General features: G+C 39.8%; 1 protein-coding gene across 1 annotated transcript in view; it reads left to right on the top strand.

Moving 5' to 3' along the window:
- Nucleotides 1-23,115, top strand: part of METTL15 (methyltransferase like 15) — a 218,555-nt gene extending 195,440 nt beyond the window's left edge. The window contains exon 6 of the mRNA XM_040410241.1: nt 22,627-23,115. Within this exon, the coding sequence (XP_040266175.1) occupies nt 22,627-23,060 (434 nt within the window). The 3' untranslated portion in view covers nt 23,061-23,115. The remainder of the gene's footprint in view (nt 1-22,626) is intronic.
- Nucleotides 23,116-23,742: the final 627 nt, after the last annotated feature.

Below are 23,742 nucleotides of genomic sequence, written 5' to 3'. Positions count from 1 at the left end.
ATATTTTTTGCTTCTCGGTAGCTTACACATTTTACAAGTATATTGATCATAAAGTCATTCAATCTGGTTATACATTTGCAAAGACACTGAGCAAATGTTGGGGACATTCCTTTTTGTTTGCACCACTCCAGTTGACATTGCATATGGTAATCCCAGGTTTTTATGGGCTTCATAGCCACCAGAACCGATTTTATGAAGTTCTTGACGGACAGTGCTAAAATACGGCAATCCTACTGCTCCAGACTCCAATGGCTGTTTCTGTTGCACCACTCCAGTTGGCATTGCATATCGTATTCCCAGGCTTGTCTGAGCTGCATAGCCAAGGAAACCCAATTTATGGAGCTGCCTAGAAAGAATTCCTATGCCAACATCACTTCCGACGTGTTTACAAACTCCATGGTGAGAGTATCACCAATGTCCACTGAATTTTAGCATGATCCCATTGTTCGGCTTGTTCTGGGAAGCTTTAGAAGAAGAACATTTTTATAAACCTTTGTAATAAAATAAAAAACTGCCATCCTATGACGGTCCCACTTTGGGCCATATGCCTTTGGGAACTAGTACTGGCAGGGGCATGGCTGTATATTTTTTCTAGTGTTATTGTAAGGGTCAAGCCTCCATTGTTCAATGGTGTTTATAGGCATCTTTGAAGTTCAAGGAACGTGAAAGACACTGTATACTGAATTAGGGCAAGAAAAGAGTAGATGATCACTACTATAATTATTATCAATTCAGCATGTAAGGGCTGTGGTACACTGGCAGAAAATCGCTAGAAAGCGTTTGTAGGAACGCTCGTTTGCAGTAATCTGCCGGTATAAAGGTGCCACCAATTACACGATGAACGAGCAAAACTCTAATTTATTGGGTAATCTTATCGTTTGGCAGCAGCGGTGTAATCACGCTCTGCTGCCAGAAAACAATGATTCTGTATAGGGACAAGCGATGACCTTAGTGATCGCTGCTCCCCCTACTGTGGAGGAGATTGCTGCATCGTCTCCTTCACTGAAGAGCAGACCATTGCACCTCCTCGACAGTCGTCTACCTTTTGAGAGTAACCATCTTCCTGTAAAGTTTCTCATGTCCGCGAGAGCAGCGCTTCTCAAAAGCTTTTGCTGTCTACTTGCATTTCTTTAAATGAGATGAAAATTTAGGACTAAATCTGCTTTTGCACAGCACACGTCAGCACATTCAATTACATGCTGAACAGAGTCAATGGTCAGGTGTAGACCACAGTTTTGATTGGTTACGGGTGAGTCATAGTCTTAATTGCCATGCCTTGTGACCGTGTGCTTCCTCTCTTGTCATTATAAACCCCTCGGCTCATCTCATGGAACATGCTGTGTTTTTAAATGTGTCTACTTGGGTGTTGCTGGGTTGAGTTTGATCGGCTGTCTTTTAACTCTTTCGCACCTACGACTCTAGTCAAGGAGCAAAGGTACTCCAGATTGTGATTCTTCCTGGCTCACTTGTTCAGTAATTAGTGTCCGTCCCTGTCAGCCTCTCAGCCGTGATCTTTGTGATGCAGCTTAAACCAGTTTTCAAATTAGCGTAATGGGAAAACAATTTGCAACGTCAAAGTTGATCAGTTTGAAAAAAGTACTAATTAATCGCACTGTGGTCACCAATGTCTTAACAACCATTGATTAATAGAAATGGGAATCAGTTCCCATCTCATTATCCAGTTGTAAATAATTTGTCTTTGTAATTAAGCTTCTGGAAATTCATGGTATAGAGTTGTTTTTTTTTTTTTTATAGAATTAGAGGATTCTCATAAAGTTTCATAAATTACTAATTAATGTTCATACATCTGACTTTTTGTTGTATTACACTTAAAGAGCCGATGTCAGCAGATTTGTACCTATGACACTGGTTGACCTGTTACATGTGCGCTTGGCAGCTGAAGGCATCTGTGTTGGTCCCATGTTCATATGTGCCCGCATTGCTGAGAAAAATGATGTTTTAATATATGCAAATGAGCCTCTAGGAGCAATGGGGGCGTTGCTGTTGCACCTAGAGGCTCTGCTCTCTCTGCAAATGCCTCACCCTCTTCACTTTGATTGACAGGACATGGCAGTGTAAATGTCATCACACCTGGTCCTGTCAATCAAAGTGGAGAGGATGCAGAGAGAGCGAGCTTCTTGGTGTAATGGCTCCTAGAGGCTTATTTGCATATAATAAAACATAATTTTTCTCAGCAATGTGGGCACATATTAACATGGGACCAACACAGATGCCTTCAGCTGCCAGACGCACATGCAGCAGGTCAGCCAGTTTCAGAGATACAAATCTGCTGACAGATGCCCTTTAAAAGCGTTTTTCAAGACTTTACAACTGATAACCTATCCTCAGTGTAGGTCATCAGTATCTAATCAGTGGGGGTTTGACACCTGGAACTCCCACCGATCTGCTGTTTGAGAAGGCACCAGCGCCCCTGTGAGCGCCGCAGCCTTCTCCATGTTTACCAAGCACAACGCAGTGCATTGTATAGCAGCGGTGCTTGGTATCGCTCTCAGACCCTTTCACTTCTATGGGGCTAAGCTGCACCTAGGCCACGTGACCAATGAACGTGTCATCACTCAGCCTAGGAAAAGCTGAGAGAAGACAAGACGCTACTGTGAGTGTCGGTGCCTTCAAAAACAGCTGATAGGTGGGGATCCCGGAATATTGATATTCATTACCAATCCTTAGGATAGGTCATCAATATCTGACTGGTTGGAGTCCAACACCTAGCACCCCTGCTGATCAGCTGTTTCAAGAGGCCTCAGCTCTTCAGTGAGCACCGCGGCCTTCTCACAGCTTACCAAGCACAGCACTGTCCATTGTATAGCGGCTGTGCTTGGTACAGCTACGTCTAGGTCACTTGATCAATGAATGTGATGTCACGGTCCTAGAATAAGGCTGCGGTGCTCACAGGAGCACCATGGCCTCTTCAAACAGCTGATCGGCAGGGATGCTGGGAGTCAGATACCCCCCCCCCCCCTCCCAATTTGATATTGATAACTTATCCTAAGGATCAGAGACAAAGTCAGCAGGATTAGCGGACTTAGGGGTTCTCCGGTAATTAAGAAAATGAAAATACTTAAATATTACTTTATTATAAATATATTCCCAAATACCTTTCATTAGTTATAATGACTCGTTTTGTCTGGAGAGCAATCATTAGGATAAACAAAATGGCCGCTGTCCTATTAGCACACACAAAACCTGTCCTAATCACACAGCAGGACAAGTTACTTCACAACGCTGAGGTAAAGAGCTGCCTCATCCTGTTCTCTGCTCTACCTGTCGGGGATTATGATCCTGAATACAGATGATACAATCTTTAGCTGCATCTCTGTTGGAATTGAGATAATGAGCAAATGTGGCTAATAAGCAGCAGCACTTGTATGTAGTCTCCATTACCACAGTCTGTCCTGTCCATCCTTTCTGTACTTCATGTCTCCTCATGAACTCCATTCCCACAAAGATTCAGCTAAATATCATATTCAATTGTATTCAGGATCATAATCCATGACCAGTAGGGCAGAGAAGAGGATGAGGCAGCTTTTTACCTCAGCGTTGTGAAGTAACTTGTCCTCCTGTGTGATTAGGACAGGTTTTGTGTGTGCTAATAGGACAGCGGCCATTTTGTTTTCCTAATCATTGCTCCCCAGACAAAACGAGCCTTTATGACTAATAATAGGTATTTGGGAGTATATTCATAATAAAGTAATATTTACGTATTTTCATTTTCTTAATTCCCGGAGAACCCCTTCAAGCAACTTCTGCTCTTCTACATCTGCTGGTGGCATTGCCTTTCCTGATTTAAAGTGCCATAGTGTAAATGATATATTTATCGTGGAGAAATCTGTGGATAAGAAACCGCACCACTTGGCCACGGATGTATTGCCTCTGCCGTTGGAGCCCTTATGTACGCCTGGAATGAAGTGATTATGTTAGCTTGCTACATTTGTTCCTTGTCCTTATCAGTTGTCATGTAAAATAGTCTCTCCAGTGTATTGCTGTGACTGAGCAGCTTGATAAGAGCATTATCTACATTTTGACACATTAACCTACACAAAGGCATGTTGTACTTTCTGCAATGTAAGCTCTGCAAAAAAAAATATCTTCTTTCAACTAATTTTTTTTTTGCCTTTTCAAGCGAAGCAAAATCTTATTTTTCTTTTTTTTCTCCTTTTTTTTTTCTTTTTTAAATAATCTCTGGTTGAGACATGGCCGCATTATTGGCTTACGCTGCTCAATAATAAGGCTGGCCCATAGCAACAATTAAACGTATGCAAGAGCAAAGCCGATTACATATCACTGAACAATAAACCGTGATGGATATCACATTGTGCCGCGCACGTTGTGACAATATTTGCCCAGCCTCTGAAATCATTTGCGCTCTGCCTTTTTATTGTTAGTTGATTGCTAAATTACATGTGCCATTCCAACTGCCATGATCCGACGTGATTTAACAGATGCTTTGAATAATATGGAGAATTGGAGGGAGACGTCAGCACAAGGTTCATTAAGTTGCTGCTGGCGAGGAGAAGCTCCTGTCATCGCTGGCAATAGCTCTGTATCAAGATGCTTTAGCAAACATGTCCAAGGATCGTAGGAAGAAAGTTAAAACGAAATAGATGGTATAAATCTAGCCATCTATTTTAGTCATCTAAATGAATGGAACTCTGTTCTGCCCCATGGAGTCTCAATCAAGTGCATCAAACTTGTTACGTTTCAGGTCTATATGATTCAAGGATCCCGCTGAAATTCTGCATCAATGGAACACAGCAGGTGTGACATACATTGCTGACAGAAAAGTATTAGCTCTACCTATCCTCAGTTCTTTCCCCCCACCTTTTAGTCTCCGTTTGTCATTATGGGCATTTACGAAAATAGAACATTAAGACTGAAAATTCATTGGGACTGGAGAATTATCAAAAAGGAAAGGGCTGGAATAAGAAAAATTAAATTGAAGAATTTCAATCAAATTGATGTTCACGTAAGAACTTATCTCATTCTTACCAATGCATTGACTCCAGCCTCAGCAGAGACGTATGCATGGAGGCGCTAACCGTTGGCCAACCTCAAGGGTAATGTTCATTTTATACGGTGCCAAATGGGACTTGCCAACTTTTATTTTTCTGATTTATACAAAACCAGCAATAGCAAACGGAAATACATATGTAGAAGCCGCCACGTGGATATTTCACATGCTACGTTTATGGCGTAGCACAGCAAGCATTCATACGCTTGTTGCCTAGTAGTAAATGACTGTACACTACAGAAATAGCATAGGTGTGCTGTGTTAACAATGTAGTGCACAACATTGGTTGTGTTGGACACTTATACATCTTTACAGTCCAGGCCCAAAAAGTTTCACCTTGGAGGTTTTGCAGAGCCTTTATGTGGTCATATCTGTACATAAAGGGGTTGTTCAGGAATATATTGCTTCTAACAAACTACGGTACCTCCCTTACTGAAAGGATCATACTTACCTGCGCCATGACACTCCGGTCCTCTATGCTGGCTCCCACGTTTTTCTGGTCTGAGGTTTGTTTTCTTCCTCATGGGCATGAGCATGGTTAACTGATCCTCTTCAGCCAACAGCTGGCTTCAGTGGTGACGTGTCTCTTGTGGATAAATCAGCGTTTTAGCCGTTGGCTGAAGAGGATTAGGTGACCATGCCGATGCCAGGGAGGAAAAAAACAAACCCCAGGACAGAAGATAGAGACATCGTAGCCAGCCTGGAGGACCAGAGAGGCGGGGAGCAGATAAGTATGATTCTTTCAGTACTGGAGGCAGGCTGCTGGCAACTGTTAGAAATTGTATATTCCTAGACAATCCCTTTAATGTCTAATATATATCAAATTTAAAGGGAACCTTTAAACTGGGTTGGGGCCAATAAACCACTAGGCCATTAGGCATCTGGGTTTAAGGGTTTAAAATAAGCCCAAAGCAAACCCATCTGTCTTCACAAAGAATAGTGAATAAAACTCAGACTCACCAGGAGAAGAGTATGGAACTCTTTTCCAGCAGCATTGGGCGAATGAGCACTTCGCCGATGAAGCATATGACAGTATAGCTCACTTCCCTGCACATGTGCCTAGTGCTCCTAGAAAAGAGTCTTGGACTCTTCTCCCATAAAGTTAAAGGATAACTGTCACACTTAGACCTTAATTTCAATTTACATATATGTAGTTACTAATAACATGATATTCCAGAATCAGTTACTATTAGACTGACTTACCCCATATTTAATAAGATTCAGCCCTTAGCAACCAGTCTGCATAAAACTGCAATCTCACTATTCAGTTAAGATGGCCGCCACTGCCCTCACCCTGAGGCTAATCCCGCCTGCCCTCACTAGCCAGTAACAATAGCCCCCCAAAATTGTCAGTAACCAGAGCCCTCCCCCTAAAGGGTTAATCTCCTGCTGCACAAAGGGGTCCTCTTACCACATGTTGCTTTCATTTATACACTGAGCAGACGGCAGATCTCCCTTCCCTGCTCTGCGCTGCTCCAACTCTGCATTCTGCAGCTCTGCTGAGTGAGGGAGGATCTGGCTTTAACCATTTACTTACAGTCCCTGGCTGTCAGTAATCTGACCCTGCACAGTACTCCGTCTATCTCGGACCATGCCTAGCAACCCTATTTTAAGCACAGGTAAAAGTAGGCAGTACAGGGAATAAAACTGTGGAATTAAGGGGTAATTGAATACACAGTGAAAAGTTGAAATAGGGCCACCAAGGAGATATTTATCACCACAATCCAATACTCAAAAAAATAAAAATACGACAGTTATACTTTAAAATTCTGTTTACAATTCTTTGCGGGGACAGAGAGGTTTGTTATGACCAGGCTTGGAACCCTAAATTCCAGATGCATAATGGCATGCTGATGGTTTAGTATTGCTAGTGAAAATATAAATCAAGGATACCTCATAGTTGACCATAGGCAGAAAAAGCACCAAACTTTTCAAGACTCATCAATTGGACCAGTCTCCATGATGGAAAGTAGTAAAAATTATCAGCTCTCTAAAATTTTTAACATTTTCTTTATTCACCCAAGTGTTCACATGCAACATTTCAACCCAGAATCTTGGGCCTTTCTCATCCTTGGTGTTTGAACAAAGCTTTGTCACTGGTACATTTAGTTGGTGACCACTTTGTAAGCTCCTGCTTTTCTCCTGGAGGCTAGTACATGATCACATGGAGATTTTCCAACATGTTGCTCAGAATAAAGTATTCATTCACAGAGTAAGCATCTTAGTCTTTGATGTATTTGTTATAAAATCTTGTCTGATGTGTCTCTGAAAATAATATATTACATGATACCTGGTATGGGATCAAGAGTATCTTCAGACAACTAAAAAATACAATGTTGCCTGTGAGTCATTGTGTTTCTTCAACTTTTCATTTTCATTAAGCACCTAAGGCCAACAGCCATAGATGATTTTCCAGTCTTGAGACTTTACTTTAAAGGTTTTGTGAAAACCAGGAACTATCTGGTAATTTCCTGTCACTCATAAGCTGTGCTCATTCTATACAGAATAACTAGTGGGAAAAAAGATAATTAATGAAAAACATCCAGCAGAATGCTAAAAGGTGATTTAATTCGAGATAAGGGCTCATGGTAATTCTTTCCTAAAATACCTTACTAATAATTATTTTTCTTACAGATTTGAAATAAAAAAGTTAATTTTTTTTGTCTTAAGGCAAAAAAAAATATTAGTATTTTTTTTCATCTGTCAGGGTCAGACTGGCCCAGAAGAGTACCCGAGGATCCTCCTGTGGGCTCAGTTCCTCAAGCAATAGTGGGTCCTAAAAGTCAGTGAGAAAAATCCCATTTGGAGGTGTTTTTTTAGCTAATCACTTACCACTAGGGTCTATTTATTTGATTCAAAATCTATTAGACTATTGATGATATAGGGATTGAACCCGTGAATAATTTCCTCTGGTAGGCACAAGTAACCCCAGTCAATATATAGGTAGATGCACTGTTGAACTTCAGTAAGGAGAGGAGCTACGCCCTCTCTAACTGGTGTTACCACTGAATGACTTTTTCCAACATTCCTTATATCTCGACTCCATACAACTTTTTGGATGCCCTTAAAAGGGTATTCCAAGATTTTAGTATTGATGGCCTGTCCTCAGGATAGGCCATCAATATCTAATTGAATCACTCCGCACCTCTACCGATTATCTGTTTGCCATTAGTTCCGGAAATCAGTTGAAATGGCTCCATTCACTTGTAGCACTGCTCCCATTGAAGTTAAAGGGGGCAGCTTTGCAGTAACCAGCTCCATCCACTACACAATAGGTGTAGCTCCTTAGGAGAAGCTGATTGGTGGGCATGCAGGGTATCAGATCCCGCCAAACAGATATTGATGGCCTCTCCTGAGGACAGGACATCAATAGTAAAATCGTGGAATACCCCTTTTCGTAGGTAATACATTGGGTTCTTAAGGAGTTTAGGAGGTGCAGGTGGTATTTGTGGTGGGGTGGCTCTGTCAGTTACATCTGACTTGTTAAAGTGCCTTCTACACATCTTTTTACAGTTACTACCGCATCGAAAATCTGCGCCCCATCCATAATATGGGCATTTTAAGAGTGTCTGGTTTTAAAACGAATTACATTCTGAGTACCGCATCTCATGTAACTTTTTGAACATCTCTACGTTTAGTAGTGTTGAGCAAACTTGTGGTTTCAAGTTCAGCGTACAAGGTTCGCTGGTCTATCCCTGAAATACACCATCTATCCTGAGACCACCCCTTTAATGATGCCATCAAATGCTGAATTACAGCTTGCAGGCCAATAATACATTTCTGTTTATGGTATCTTGCGTTGGATAACATTGTTCATGATTGAGGGGTAGCTTACTTATCACATTTTTGGCTTTAACTTATGGTTTCCATTGGAATTTCCCATATTAATGGAGGCTTTTGATTCTCCCATGTGGTTTATTTTCCTTTTTTCTATTGACTTCATGTGGCTCAGGCATGACGGTATCCCTAGGATATGAACAGGTCAATAACTCATTTTATCGGTGTTAGTATTAGTGTATATAGGGTAAGATTTGGTTCGCATTCATAGTTGGATGCTTCAAGGTGTTTCACATTAAATCTCCAGTATGTTTTTGACATCTACAGTACATGCAGAATAAAAATTTAAAATTTGGATTTGAAAACCGCCATCAGATCAAATAAACTAACCTTATATGTAATGTAAAATATAAATTACCCAACTCTTGTCCATGGCTGTGCCTGGTATTGTCTTCACCTACTGTGTGCTATTCCCTTTCTTTATAGATTTTAAGCCCCACTGGGCACAATAATAATACTGGTACAGATTTTGGTTTGCATGATTGTGTTACATATGGGATGCCATCCAGATTAATATCAAACTACTATTAACAGATTGAATAATACAGTTATGTTCAAAATAATAGCAGTGTGTTTAAAAAAGTGAATAAAGCTCAAAATCCTTCTAATAGTTTTTATTTCCATACACACAAATGCATTGGGAACACTGCACATTCTATTTCAAATCAAAACATGAAGAAAAATATATCAAATTTGTGTTGTTCCTCTAAAAAATTGAATAAAAGTGACTATTAGACTGTTCAAAAAAAAATAGCAGTGTTTGTATTCTTCTTTACAAACTCAAACATTCACTATATAAACTGAAAAATGTTTGAAGATTTTGCTTTCCTTTGAATCACTTAACTAATATTTAGTTGTATAACCACTGTTTCTGACAACTGCTGTACATCTGTGTTGCATGGAGTCAACCACCTTCTGGCACCTGTGAACAGGTATTCCAGCCTAGGATGATTGGACTACATTCTACAGTTCTTCTCTATTTCTCTCAGAAACTGAATTTTTTATGTCACCCCACAAGTTTTCTATTGGATTAAGATCCGGGGATTGGGCTGGCCACTCCATAACATCAGTCTTGTTGGTCTGGAACCAAGATGTTGCATGTTTACTGCTGTGTTTGGGGTCGTTGTCTTGTTGGAACACCCATTTCAAGGGCATTTCCTCTTCAGCATAAGGCAGCATGACCTCTTCAAGTATTCTGATGTATTCAAACTGATCCATGATCCCTGGTCTGCGATAAATAGGCCCAACACCGTAGTATGAGAAACATCCCCATATCATGATGCTTGTCCACCATGCTTCACTGTCTTCACAGTGTACTGTGGCTTGAATTCAGTGTTTGGGGGTCGTCTGACAAACTGTCTCCGGCCACTAGACCCAAAAAGAACAATCTTACTTTCATCAGTTCATAAAATGTCTCTTTAGGCCGGTCAATGTGCTCTATGGGAAATTGTAACCTCTTCAGCACATGTCTTTTTTTTCAACAGTGGGACTTTGCGGGGGCTTCTTGCAGATAGCTTGGCTTCACATAGGCGTCTTCTAATTGTAACAGTACTCACAGGTAACTTTAGACCTTCTTTGATCTTCCTGGAGCTGATTGTCGGCTGAGTCCTTGCCATTTTGGCTATTCTTCTATCCATTTGAATAGTAGTTTTTCGCTTTCTTCCACATCTTTCAGGTTTTGGTTGCCATTTTAAAGCATTTGCGATAATTTTAGCTGAGCAGCCTATCATTTTCTGCACTTATTCTTTTTATGTTTTCCTCTCTTCAGTTAACTTTTTAATCAAGGTACGCTGTTCTTCTGAACAATGTCTGGAACGACCCTTCATCCTCACAATTTCAGAGAGAAATACACTGTAACCCGCATGTACAACATTTGCTGCCTTCCTTCCATAAATAAGGGAAATAAATGACCTCACTCATTGAACTCCACACTGCTATTATTTTGAACATGCCGCTTTCAATAAGTGATTGAATTACAGAGAATCAGCAGCATTCATGTCATGACTGGTGGGTTTCTATTACTCTACTACACCTGTTAGTAAATTATTTGCCATGTAGAAATATAATTTCTACCAAAAAACAGTGATTGATCAGGTTAGTGATGTCTTACTGCTATTATTTTGAACACAACTGTATATACCCTCTCCTTCCAATTTGTAAAGAGACGCTTCCTTTCCAAAGTTTTTTTTTTAGCTTTTGAAAACAAAGTATGAAAAAAAGACAAAAAATTATAAGTAAACATATAAAGTAAGAAAAGACTGCAATAAATGAAAAAGTAAAATAAACTAAGTAAAAAGAAACCTACAAAAACCACCCACCACCCTTTCCCAACATCTCTGTTTGCTAGAGAATCATTTAAAGAAATGAAAGAAGCAAGTATTTTTTTTTTTTTAAATATTCAAAGGAAACATTTTTTTAAAGAATTTTTACTGTTTTTATTTTGGCAGTACTAGTATACCACAGAAGATTAGGTACAAAATATAGTCCTTCAGATAAATAAAACTCCCGTACAGTACAGATATGTAACTTATTTTTTTGGTTTACTGATGGGAAAGGTGGTCTCTGCTAGTAAAATAATAGATTAGTAGATTAAGGATAACAACATGCCAATCTGTTGCTTTATTAAGGTAGACCAAACACAGAGGAAGGACAGGAAGTAGAATATGTGGAGTGAGTTCAAAAACTATATCCAGAAAATCATTTACCCATTAAAAAAAAAAAAAAGATATTACATAGAATATTCACATATAGGCCATGATAGTTTCCCTTTAAGCTCTCAGTAGTCTTATCTCTGATCCTTGAGCTATGTAATCCCAGCATCTTTACATTTCTCACATGGTAATAATTGTACAACTCCAGCACACATCTCAGGCTAGTAGCTTAATTGTGCCTCTAGGCTTCATCATGATGGGTTTATCAAATTAAAAATACCATTGAGAATGGATTATTACAGGAATAGTTAGTAGTTAAATTTAAAGCCAAACCTGAAGCTCTGATATTAAAACGTCAAGATTATGATCATAAGATTTTTTAGATTTTTTTTTTTTGTCCTTTATGACAACCTAAATATGTAAAGCCGGCTATAGCTAAGTTCATGGACTTTAATTAACAGTTAGAACATTGTAATATCACTTGAATTTTAGATTGGTGAGAATCCAACACTGTATTAAGCAGCCAAGACAAAAGGACATGAATTGCGTCACTGAGACTTATTAAATGCGATGCAAATTCAATAGTCTGATTCCTGCAAACAGGTGCGAGAGACGAATTAATTTTTAAACTCTACCACTCTCTCTCACTCGGGGGATTTTAATGCATCACATTGACAGCCATAGCACGTTGACAATTTCATCCACAAGCATAAAAAATTTCCAGTGCATTTCAGTAGCAGAGACGGGTCCTGTTGTTCTAGGTTAACCCATTCCCTGCTCTACTGTTACTGTCTTCATTACTAGGCAATTATGGTAAAGGTTAGGGTTGCAGGTAGGGTTATGTTTGAAACAGGAGGAAGGCTAGGGGTCTTAGCTCGGTAATCGTCACTGTAATGTTCCAAGACCACCTCATACCCACCTCATAGCCCGTGTTTAACTCCCTGCAGAAGAAAGCTGAAGCAGGCAGCCACTCTGCGTGTTACTTTTTTTTTCTTTTGCAAAAATTAATTAAACTATAAATCTAATATATCTAATTTTAACAACTGTGCGTCATTGATCTCCATGTAATATCTATCACTTTCTGAAAACGTTCATTTTATTTCACCCCAACCGTGTCAGGGAAGGGAAACAGTACAGCAAGTGTCATCCAGTTCTAGAACCGAAAATGTTAAATTTCTGTAGCTGGGATTTCAAATCCTTCATCTCACCAGCAGCATAGATTTTTTTTTTTTTATGAATGAAATCCATCTTGCTGGCTCTGCATACAAATACTCCTCTGTTGTCGTTGTGTTCTATTTGCCAGCAAGAATCTGTTTAACTTGTATTTTAATTTTCTTTGGTGAGTAACCATAGATTATTTGCAATGTGCTTTTGATGTGTTCAATAAGAGCTCAACTCTTACAAAGCTATAGTTCTGTCTATATCTATCTTTCTATCTATCCTTTCTATCTATCTATTGTATCACTCGATCTATCAAGTCTATCTATATATCTAAAGTATCTACCTATCTATCTAAAAAGCAGAAAGATGGCAGCACCAGAGTCAACAAAAGAAAAAAAAAATGAGGTGCAAGCCCAAGGGGACTAGACCAACGCCCAAAAAGTAAAAAAAAAAATGCAAAGAGGCAGCACTCTCAAATGATAAAAAAAAGGAATAAACGTTTATTCACCCATGTTGACGTGACGTTTCAGGTCAACATTAGAGCCTTTCTCAAGCTTGAGAAAGGCTCTAATGTTGACCTGAAACGTCGCGTCCACATGGGTGAATAATCTTTTGTTCCTTTTTTTCATCATTTGAGAGTGCTGCCTCTTTGCATTTTTTTATTTATCTATCGATCTACTCTATCTATCTATGTATTATCTATCTATATATCTATCTATCTATAATAGACATTGTAAATTAAAGCTGCCCGTCCACATTTAATAGCTGTCGGACGAACTATTGTTCTACTGACAGCTATCTCTTCCGACTCCCTCCCGGCTTGCCCATATACATAAACGGTCTGCTCGGCCGAACATGTATATGTATTCTATAGAGAGAGAGAGAGGAGGAAACCGCTGTCCAACACTTCTGGTGGCGGCTTATCTCCCAGGAGAACAAAAGGATCAGTCAGGAGCTCCCCACTCACATTAATGTGTCCAGGATCGGAGTGGGCCAAAGCTCTGAGAATAATGGACCCTTAATAAAACAGGGCCCTTAAAGGGGTTAAGTAAAAAAAATTAAATCCGACATCCTATAGTACATGACAATCTCTTTCTAACAAAACTAGAACCAGCCCTGTACCTCACATGGATCCATAAATGTCCCAATTCATTGCTCTGTTAGATTTATATCAAGCTGGCAGCTCAAGGGGAGTGTCTTTCCTGCTGCAGCTAAGAGGGCGTGTCTATGCTCTCCCTATCACAGCTCAGGAGGTAGGTAAAAGATGAAACTGAGCATGTGCGGCCAACTCAGTGACCCGGACAAAGAAATAAGAAAAAGAACAAACAGCAGGCGGCGCTCTAAAGATGCATTTTATTGAATAACTCATTGGCAATACAAAATGTTTAATTACATGCAATTTAAAAAGTATTCAGTTTCTGGTTTGAAAACTGTAGAATATTTTTCCAGGTAAAACCCCTTTAAGGTCCTGTATACACAGAGAGTGGGCCCTCAGAATCATTGCCTCCTTCAGTCCGATGCTGAATGTGTTGGCTGAGACCAATATTCTGGAAGGGATCGGCCGAGAAAAGACTAATGTGTATGGTCAGCCTAAAGGAAATGTGTCAGTTAAAACCAGATGGCAACATCGTAATCTGTTTTCATTTTCTGATTGTAGATTTTTTTAATTCTATTTCCTGAACATTATGGGAGTGGCCATCTTGCCTAAGCTGTTCTTAACAGCATTTAGAAAGCATTGAGACATTAGCTTTACAGCCCTCCAAACAGAACTTGTGTACTGTAATGCCTAATGCAGTGCTAAAGGGGGGCAGTACATGACTTTGAATTATCTAAAAGTTTGGCTCAATTTGGTAAAAAAGGTTGCTTAGAGTGTTTTTTCATCTCAAGGGTTTGTGTAAAATGTGATAATTTTGTTCCAAAATGCATCAAAATATAGGTCTTCGAAATCTGAAAGAAATCAGGACAGCTAAATCTTTTCCCATCCTTGTAACGTATACAAAAACATATATGTTAAACGGATGCCTCAGACTGATGCCATACAGTGGCATCTGTTCACCATAGAGTTTTATTGTAAAAAGAAATGTATACTTTTTTTTACCATTATAAAAAAAAACATAACATAGTTTATTAGGCTGAAAAAAGAAATCTGTCCTTCTAGTTCAGCCTGTTATAGAAACATAGAAACATAGAATGTGTCGGCAGATAAGAACCATTTGGCCCATCTAGTCTGCCCAATATACTGAGTACTATGGATAGCCCCTGGCCCTATCTTATATGAAGGATAGCCTTATGCTTATCCCATGCATGCTTAAACTCCTCCACTGTTTTTGCAGCTACCACTTCTGCAGGAAGGCTATTCCATGCATCCACTACTCTCTCAGTAAAGTAATACTTCCTGATATTACTTTTAAACCTTTGCCCCTCTAATTTAAAACTATGTCCTCTTGTAGCAGTTTTTCTTCTTTTAAATATTCTCTCCTCTTTTACCTTGTTGATTCCCTTTATGTATTTAAAAGTTTCTATCATATCCCCTCTGTCTCGTCTTTCTTCCAAGCTATACATGTTAAGGTCCTTTAATCTTTCCTGGTAAGTTTTATCCTGCAATCCATGTACCAGTTTAGTAGCTCTTCTCTGAACTCTCTCCAAAGTATCAATATCCTTCTGGAGATATGGTCTCCAGTACTGAGCACAATACTCCAAGTGAGGTCTCACTAGTGCTCTGTAGAGCGGCATGAGCACCTCCCTCTTTCTACTGGTAATTCCTCTCCCTATACACCCAAGCATTCTCCTAGCATTTCCTGCTGCTCTATGACATTGTCTGCCTACCTTATCCACCTTACCTTATCCTGCAAGTTGATCCAGAGGAAGGCAAAAAAAAAACTGAGATAGAAGCCAATTTTCCTCATTTTAGGGGAAAAATCTCCTTCCCAACAATCGGGCAATCAGAATAACTCCACCGGTCCTACAACCCCTCTCTAGTAGCTATAGCCTGTCCTATTATTACACTCCAGAAATACACCCAGGCCCCTCTTGAACTCTATTAGTGAATTCAACATCACCACCTCCTTAGGTAGAGAGTTCCATAGTCTCACTGCTCTTACCATAAAGAATCCTCTTCTACTGTATGTTTGTGTAGAAACCTTCTTTCTTCCAAACGCAGAGGATGTCCCCTCGTCACAGTCCTGGGGATAAATAGATGATGGAAGAGATCTCTGTACTGACCACTGATATATTTATGCAGAGTTATTAGATCTCCCCTGAATAGTCTTTTTTCTAAGGTGAATAACCCTAATCTTTCAGGGTACTGTAGTCCACCCATTCCAGTTATTACTTTAGTTACCCTCTCCAGCTCTGCTATATCTGCATTGTTCACAGGAGCCCAGAACTGTACACAATTCTCCATGTGTGGTCCAACTAGTGAGTACTGTGTACAGTTCTGGGTTCCTGTGAACAAGGGAGACATAGCAGAGCTGGAGAGGGTTCATAGGAGGGCAACTAAAGTAATAATGGGTGGACTACAGTACCCTGTTCTTGTGCACAGTCCGGACTGTGCAGGATACAAGAACGGGGTGTGCTGCGTTTTTGTATTCTTTTTTTTTATTTTTATAAACGTCAAATGAAGGTATAAAACGTGAGGTGAACCCACTCTTAGAGAGTCCATACATGCACCATAAGTGTCATACAATCTGAGCTACTAAAGACTCCCCTTCTACCCTCTTCAAAAAAGGATTTGTAAAATTTGAAGAACAAGGCAATCATCTGGGTTGGTCTTGAGCTCTACTAAGAATGCATGCAGTCACATTCCTCTTCAGGCATGCTAGAATTGAAAATCCCTAGGAGAAGGAGAAAATTCACTACTCTATGGCTTCAAAACCCAGAATTTCTGAGAGGTCACCAATAGAAAATTCCATTTGAAAATGAAACCACTGTGACGAGTTTCCTTATGTTGAATGCCAGCTTCTGTTATGGAACATACCTGTTTGTGATGCTGTAGAAAGCTGTGTAGTGTTGTAGACACAGTACAAAATGTTCTAGCCCTGTAGGGTGACGTCTGTAAACAGCAAAATAGCAGATGAGATTGATGTGTAAGGTTATATAGTTTGGGGCAAAAAGTAGACAAGCTATGGAGTCTAGGGAAAGGGAGTCTAAAATGGGATGGATTTAGGTGTAATTATAAACTAAATTATAACAGGCAATGCCAGTCTGCTGCCTCAAAAGCTAATATGATTTTGTCTTGTTTCAGGAACGTCATGGCTTTTAAACAAGGCAGTAGTAGTTTACCCCTTTAAAAAGCACTAGTGTGACTACATCTTAAATATGCAGTGCGGCTTTGGGCATCCATCCATAACAAAGATATCTGGGATCTAGAGAGAGTACGAAGAAGGACATACAGTAAATCCAACAAATTCTTCTTCTTATGAATCCAGAAGAAGGTCCCTGCTTATGGTTAAAGTGTCCCTGTACTTTAAAAAGCTTTTGATATGTCATAGCCACATAAAAAGGTTTTGATGAGTGGGGATATGAGTCAGTATGACATAGCTAAAGTTTTAAAAAAAAGTGTAAGTATACTTTAAAGGCTATGTATACCTTTGGGGAAATTTTTTTTAAGATTACATTTTACTCATTTGGAGCTAAAAATCTTTTTTTCAATTGGTCTTTATAAAAAAAAAAAAAATATTGAGCCATTCTGTTTCCTAGTTTTGTACATCCTACTTTCACTTTGTACTGGGCATCTAATAACCCTTGTCTCTAAATTACTCATAAACAATTAAGTCACATTCTTATCAGTAAGATAATGATTGAGCTATGATGAGTGTTTATAAGATTTGAGGACAGAGATAAGGAGCCCATCAGCTCCCTGCCTGACTGAGCAGAGAGAAAATTCAGATCTTGCTAGTAGAACAGTTCAGCTCTGTACAGAGAACAGGACTCCATATTTTTAATAAAGACCAATTGGAAAAATGATTTTTAATTTGTACAATGCACTAATGAAAAAAAAAATACACCCAAAGGTGTACATAAACTCGGTCACTGCTTTAAAGGCTATCTGTCTATCTGATATTTGTCTGCCTACAGGTTAATTCATTGCATGTCAGTAAAGGTGGTATTACTCTACCCTGTGTTCGAGCACTGCAAGCGCTGATGGATGATATCACATCCATCGGTGCTCATTTGCACCGGCCTGATTACACAGGCCGATGGAAATGAAATAGGAAAGGAACAATTGCTACTACCGTCTTTTGTCTTTCATTCTGTTCTATTCATTATCAGCAGCACATCCCTGATTACACAGGCAGATGTACTGCCAATGATCGGGCATCCTTTATGCTGATGAAAGATGCCAATCAACCAACAACGAGCATTTGCTCATTCATCGTCTGATCACCTGCTCGATTAAATGAGCCATTCATCAGAAACGAGCCTATGAATGCTTCTTCCCAAAAATGTGTCAGATTATCCTAAAATCCAATAGGGGCTCAGTCCAATCTAAAGAGGTTTTCTGGTTTACAAAAAAATAACATTTTTAGAAACCCTTTTTTGCCATTCTGAGTTAATATAGGGCTGGGGTCATTAGTTTGGGACGTTAATCGTTAGCCAGAGTGGGGAGCATCTCCGGAGGACATGGCACATCCATGCATTATACAGGCTGCACATTGATTTTAATAGGCTCTATATAATGCAATGTTTCTTTTGAGATGGCGCTGCAGGGGAATTGTTCACAGGCTGACAGGTACCCCAGCAGATTACTGGTCTCTAGGGATCATAGCAGCAGGATAGCATGAGATCAGCTTGTTTTTGAGAGACTCTTAACAAAATGGGATTGTCTAAATTCACACTCCCTTTTAAAGTTTTAGCTCATTAGAAATGTGACAAAAAGTTTTGCGATAACCAATACATCATATTTGGTTATTTAGTAAAAATTTAATTGTAAAAAATAGCAAATCATTAAACTAAGAGAAAAAGAATTAAAGGGCTTATTCCATGATTAATGTAAAAAATGAAAATCATACATAATCTTTCTAACAAAGCTAGAACCAGCCCCGTACCTCACATGAATCCAGAGATCTTCCCATTCATTGTTCCAGTTGCTCTGCTAGATTTATATCAAGCTAGCAGCTCAAGGGGGGTGTCCTTTCTGATGCAACCGGTGGCAGTTAAAGGATAGAACTACGCATGTGCTTCTGTCTCAGTTAGGACAGGGAAATTAGAAAAAGAGCTAACAGCAGGTGGCGCTATACAGATAGATTTCAGCGAATGACTATACTACATTTTTTATTGCATGCACTTACAAAAGTATTCATATCCAGGTGCTGGTTTAAAAACTTTAGACTATAATTCTTGGAAAACCCCTTTAAGGTGGTCTGCTTTGGTTATTTTCTACCTTTGTATTTCTGCTTATTGTAAGCTCTATATGATAGATCTGTTATAAGATATATGTAACTCTATTGCTTTTACATGTGATTTCTATTATAATTTGATTGGAATGTTCAAGGCCCATTTTCTATATAAGTTTATCTATTTAATCTCTTTCTTCTGTGAGGCATTATGTAATATATATATATAGAAGCATGAATAGTCGTAGGTTAACGTATATATACAATAGTTCAGGAATGATGTACGAAGAGTAAATCTATTCACAACTGTTTTATATGTTAAATCTTAGCAGCTGTGGAAATGGATTTTTTATTTAGGGCCAGAAGTTGGGAAATCTTAATTAAATCATAGGTGATATTGTTTTTTATTATTATATTCAATGATATTATAATTATCTAAACTTGAACATAAAAAAAAACTTCTACACTATTCATTGTTAGAGGGATTTTTCTGTTGAGAACAGTCCCTGTCGATATGCTGTAATTGGGGATATAAAAATCGAAGAATGGGGTTCTTCACTCAAGAATCCACCCTGGACCAGAGTAAGAGCCACTATTTAAAGGAAATGTGTCTTCAGAAAATGACCTATTATTTACCGTATTTTTCGCCCCATAAGACGCACCTAGGTTTTTGAGGAGGAAAATAAGAAAAAAAATATTTTTAACCAAAAGGTGTGCTTTTGGTGGGTTTTGAACTAATTGTGGTCTGTGGATGGCGCACTGTTATGGGGGATTTGTGGGTGACGCACTGTTATGGGGGATCTGTGGGTGACAATGTTATGGGGGATCTGTGGGTGACACTGTTATGGGGGATCTGTGGGTGGCTCTTATTGGGGTCTCTGGATGGCACTGTTATGGGGATCTGTGTATGACAGTTATGGGGGGGATCTGTGGATGACACATATATAGCATCTTATGCTATGTGTCATCCACAGATCCCCTCCATAACAGTGTCCCTGTAGTGTGAATGACCCTCAATACAGGGGGTGGGGGTCGCATCTGCTTTTATAATGACAGCGGGGCCCATGCAGTGACTGTATTCTACTACACGGGCCCCGCTCACTGTATATTATCGTATCTGTAATAGTTAATTGTTATGTATATAATTGGGTAATTAGCGCCTGTATACTTACAACTACAAGTGCTCGGTAGCAGAGAGGAGGGAGGAGGCAGGACGGGCGCTGGCAGCGTGAGTCACTACGTCACGCGCCTGCGCCGCCTGCTTCATTCATAAAGTGGGCGGGGCAGGCGCGTAACGTAGTGACTCACGCTGCCAGCGCCCGTCCTCCCGGCCTGCCTCCTCTCTGCTACCGAGCGCTTTCAGTTGTAAGTATACAGACGCTGATTACCCGATTATATACATAACAATTAACTATTACAGATACGATAATATACAGTGAGCGGGGCCCGTGTAGTAGAATACAGTCACTGCACGGGCCCCGCTGTCAGCTGGCTATTAGGAGATTAAAAGAAATGCTTACTGATTTAATGTAATTGCAGGGCTTGTCTCTGGCTAGCTGTATGTTAGGATACACACTGTTCTGGGTACTGTGGGAAGTTATCTGCGTACTGATTGGTCATGCTAGTTCATGTGAGAAGAGCAAGGGCTTAAGGGAAGTGAGGGAAATACAGGATGGCCTCAAGGAAGGGCAAAGATCATCACAGGAAGAGCAGCAGAAGCCATCTTAGGAAGTTGCTGAAATAGAGGCACAGACAAATATGGTTGCTAAGGGCTGAATACAGACATCAGAAAGGTAAAATGTGCAAAAAAAAAATTCAGCTTCATGAATATTTGCCCTTAACCATCACATATGTTAGGAATTTCATTTATTGGTAGTGAAATGGCAGTTACACTTTAATATCATGTTCTTGCTATTCTGTATACAGTTTCCCATGTGTGAAAAATATACATGGGATAACTGACGTGTTAATATATGATTCACAATAATGAGCAATATTATGGCCCGTCCAAGACTATCAGGATAAGGATTGAGATGAGAAAGCTTATATCATCGTGAATGATGGATCAATATGTTGGGACTGAAGAATAAATACCCCCTTGAGCCGACAGAACGTCAGATCCCTCTGCTGAATGTTGCAGAGGAGATTATGATAATGATAGGCTATCATGCTGGAATTACCAATAGAAATATCGGACTGGACATTATATTGCCCTGACGATCAGTGCAGCAGCGATGAGAGAAATGTCTCCAAGTTTATTCAGACAATAGATCGCTCAGCTATGCAATGCAGTAGCGACACTATAGATGCCCCTGTACTCAGGAATTTTTGATCGCTCTGCTGATTACTGCAGTAGCGAACTTTGACAGGGAGAACAGGAGCGCTGGTCGGGGACGCGTCAGAAGGCTCGCCCCCCGCACATCACGTCTGCTCAGAGGAAGGAGCAGAGAGCGAGATCACAATAAAGTAAGCAATGCTTGATCCGCCCCTACCCGCCCAGCGATGAGGACTGAGATGGGAAGAGGAGTACTTATGAGTATAAAAGGAGGGTAATGTAGCTACATAATTGCCACTGCCTTTATTCTGACGCTGGGACTTGAGATATTGCTTCCTGAAGAGCCTTAAATGTTATGTGAAACGCGTTGAAGCTTCTAGTACAAGCAATCTCACCATTTGAATCACTTTAAATAGGAAGGGTATGATTTAGACTAGGCCCGAGGTATCCAAAGGCTGGGGGTCGCTCTTTTCAGGGCGAGAGCTCCGACATACAGCCACTAGACTCTTTCCTAACCTGAGACTAGGGACCGAAAGGGAGAGAAACTATAGTGCCGTAAATGAGCCGCCCATTATATTGACCCCCGCCTCAAACAAGAAAATGAGACCTAGTGACCCAATTCCTATTAAGTGACTCATTTTAATCATTATCTTACCAAATTTAAGAGAATCTTAATGAAAGTTATATTTTATTATTATTATTATTTTGCTAAGGCACACTCAGATCATGAATAATAGTTTATAAGCTCCTGAGTGACGATAGTATTGCAAAAAGACACAGCACCAAGTCTATTAGTATACTTCCCAACAATCTGCTGTAATATCCTCCCGTTTAAAGTGACCTTCAGAGGAGTCAGACCCATGGTAATCCATTGATTGCAAAGGTTTGCCTTTAATGAGACTTAGTTGCGCAGTTCTTAATAAGAGCTATGCCTCTTTGTCTTTTTGACTTTTTCATACTGTATCTGTTAGCCCAGTTCATGCTTAGCATTTTGATTATGTATTTGGATGCTGGATACATCCTTTATTCATCAGTTCTGGTTTTGATAGTACAGGAATGTTTTGTAAGGTCTAATGTTTAGAGAACTCTTGAGTCTTTTGATTGTTTCCCGACATCCAAATTCCAAAGAAATGGATGTTCCTAAGAACGTGTTCTACACTGTTGTAGCCAATCTACTTTTTTCAAATTGTGCAGATTTCATGATGTAGTTCCTAGTAATCTTGGTTACTTGGTTATGAAGTCGATTCAATAGATCAAGAAGGCAAAGAAGAATATGTATTTTTTTATTCTCTAGACTTTTCTACGCCTTTGATGGTTTTTATTTTATTTGTTTTTCAGGTGTTTGTTTTTATAATCATAAAGATCTTCTCCAGCGGCCAGCACATGTGGCCACCAAAACATTTCAAGCTCTCCGTATCTTTGTGAATGATGAACTGAACGAACTCCACACAGGACTGCAGGCAGCTCAGAAATTTCTAAGACCAGGAGGAAGACTTGTTGCCATTTCATTCCATTCTTTGGAAGACCGGATAGTTAAGAGATTTCTGTGTGGAATTCCAATGGATGAAAAGCCAAATCTAAGTGCTAGGCATAGGATTAGGCAAGGACAGAAGAATGTTACAGAAACGGAAGATGATGAACAGTTTGCAAATCCACAGCCGAATCTAGTGTGGGAAATTGTTCAACGAAAGGTTCTTACACCTGAGCACCAGGATGTTGTTGAAAATCCTCGAGGAAGATCTGCAAAACTCAGAGCTGCTATAAAACAATAACATCGGTTTAATTTATTAGTTTTTCTAATCTGTATTAAAATGATATTTTTTAATTCCATTGTTGTTTTAAATCACAATTTTTGTCTTTACTACTCATTACTACAGCTGAAGACATCTGTGTTAGTTCCATGTTCATATTTGCCCGCATTGCTGAGAAAATTGATGTTCTAATATATGCCAATGTGCCTCTAGGAGCAACGTGGGCGTTGCCATTGCTCCTAGAGGCTCTGTTATTTCTGCAACTACAGCACTCTCTGCACTTTGATAGGACTTCATCACGCCTGGCCTTGTCAATCAAAGTGCAGAGGGCACAGCAATTGCAGAGAGAGCTGAGCCTCTAGGTGTAACGACAACACCCCGTTGCTCATAGAGGCTCATTTTCATGTATGAAAACATAATTTTTCTCAGCAATAAGGGCACATATGAACATAGGACCAACACAGATGCCTTCAGCTGCCAAGCACACATGTAGCATGTCAGCCAGTTTCATAGGTACAAATCTGCTGACAGATGCCCTGTAATGTCTGTTGGTGGTCTGAAGGGGTTATCTGCCCAGTCAATAACATTTTATTTTAAAGGTAACCTGACAATAAGAAAATCGCTGCTGGGACCCCCTTTTATCATCCATAACCTCTGAAGGAACCTGGCATGAAACTGTGCAGTTCTCCTGCCACACCACCAC

Source organism: Bufo bufo, chromosome 10, assembly GCF_905171765.1.
Source record: "Bufo bufo chromosome 10, aBufBuf1.1, whole genome shotgun sequence".
In the NCBI taxonomy this organism is placed as follows: Eukaryota; Metazoa; Chordata; class Amphibia; order Anura; family Bufonidae; genus Bufo; species Bufo bufo.
Note: the sequence above shows the minus strand (reverse complement) of the source record. Positions and strands in the feature narration are given on the sequence as shown.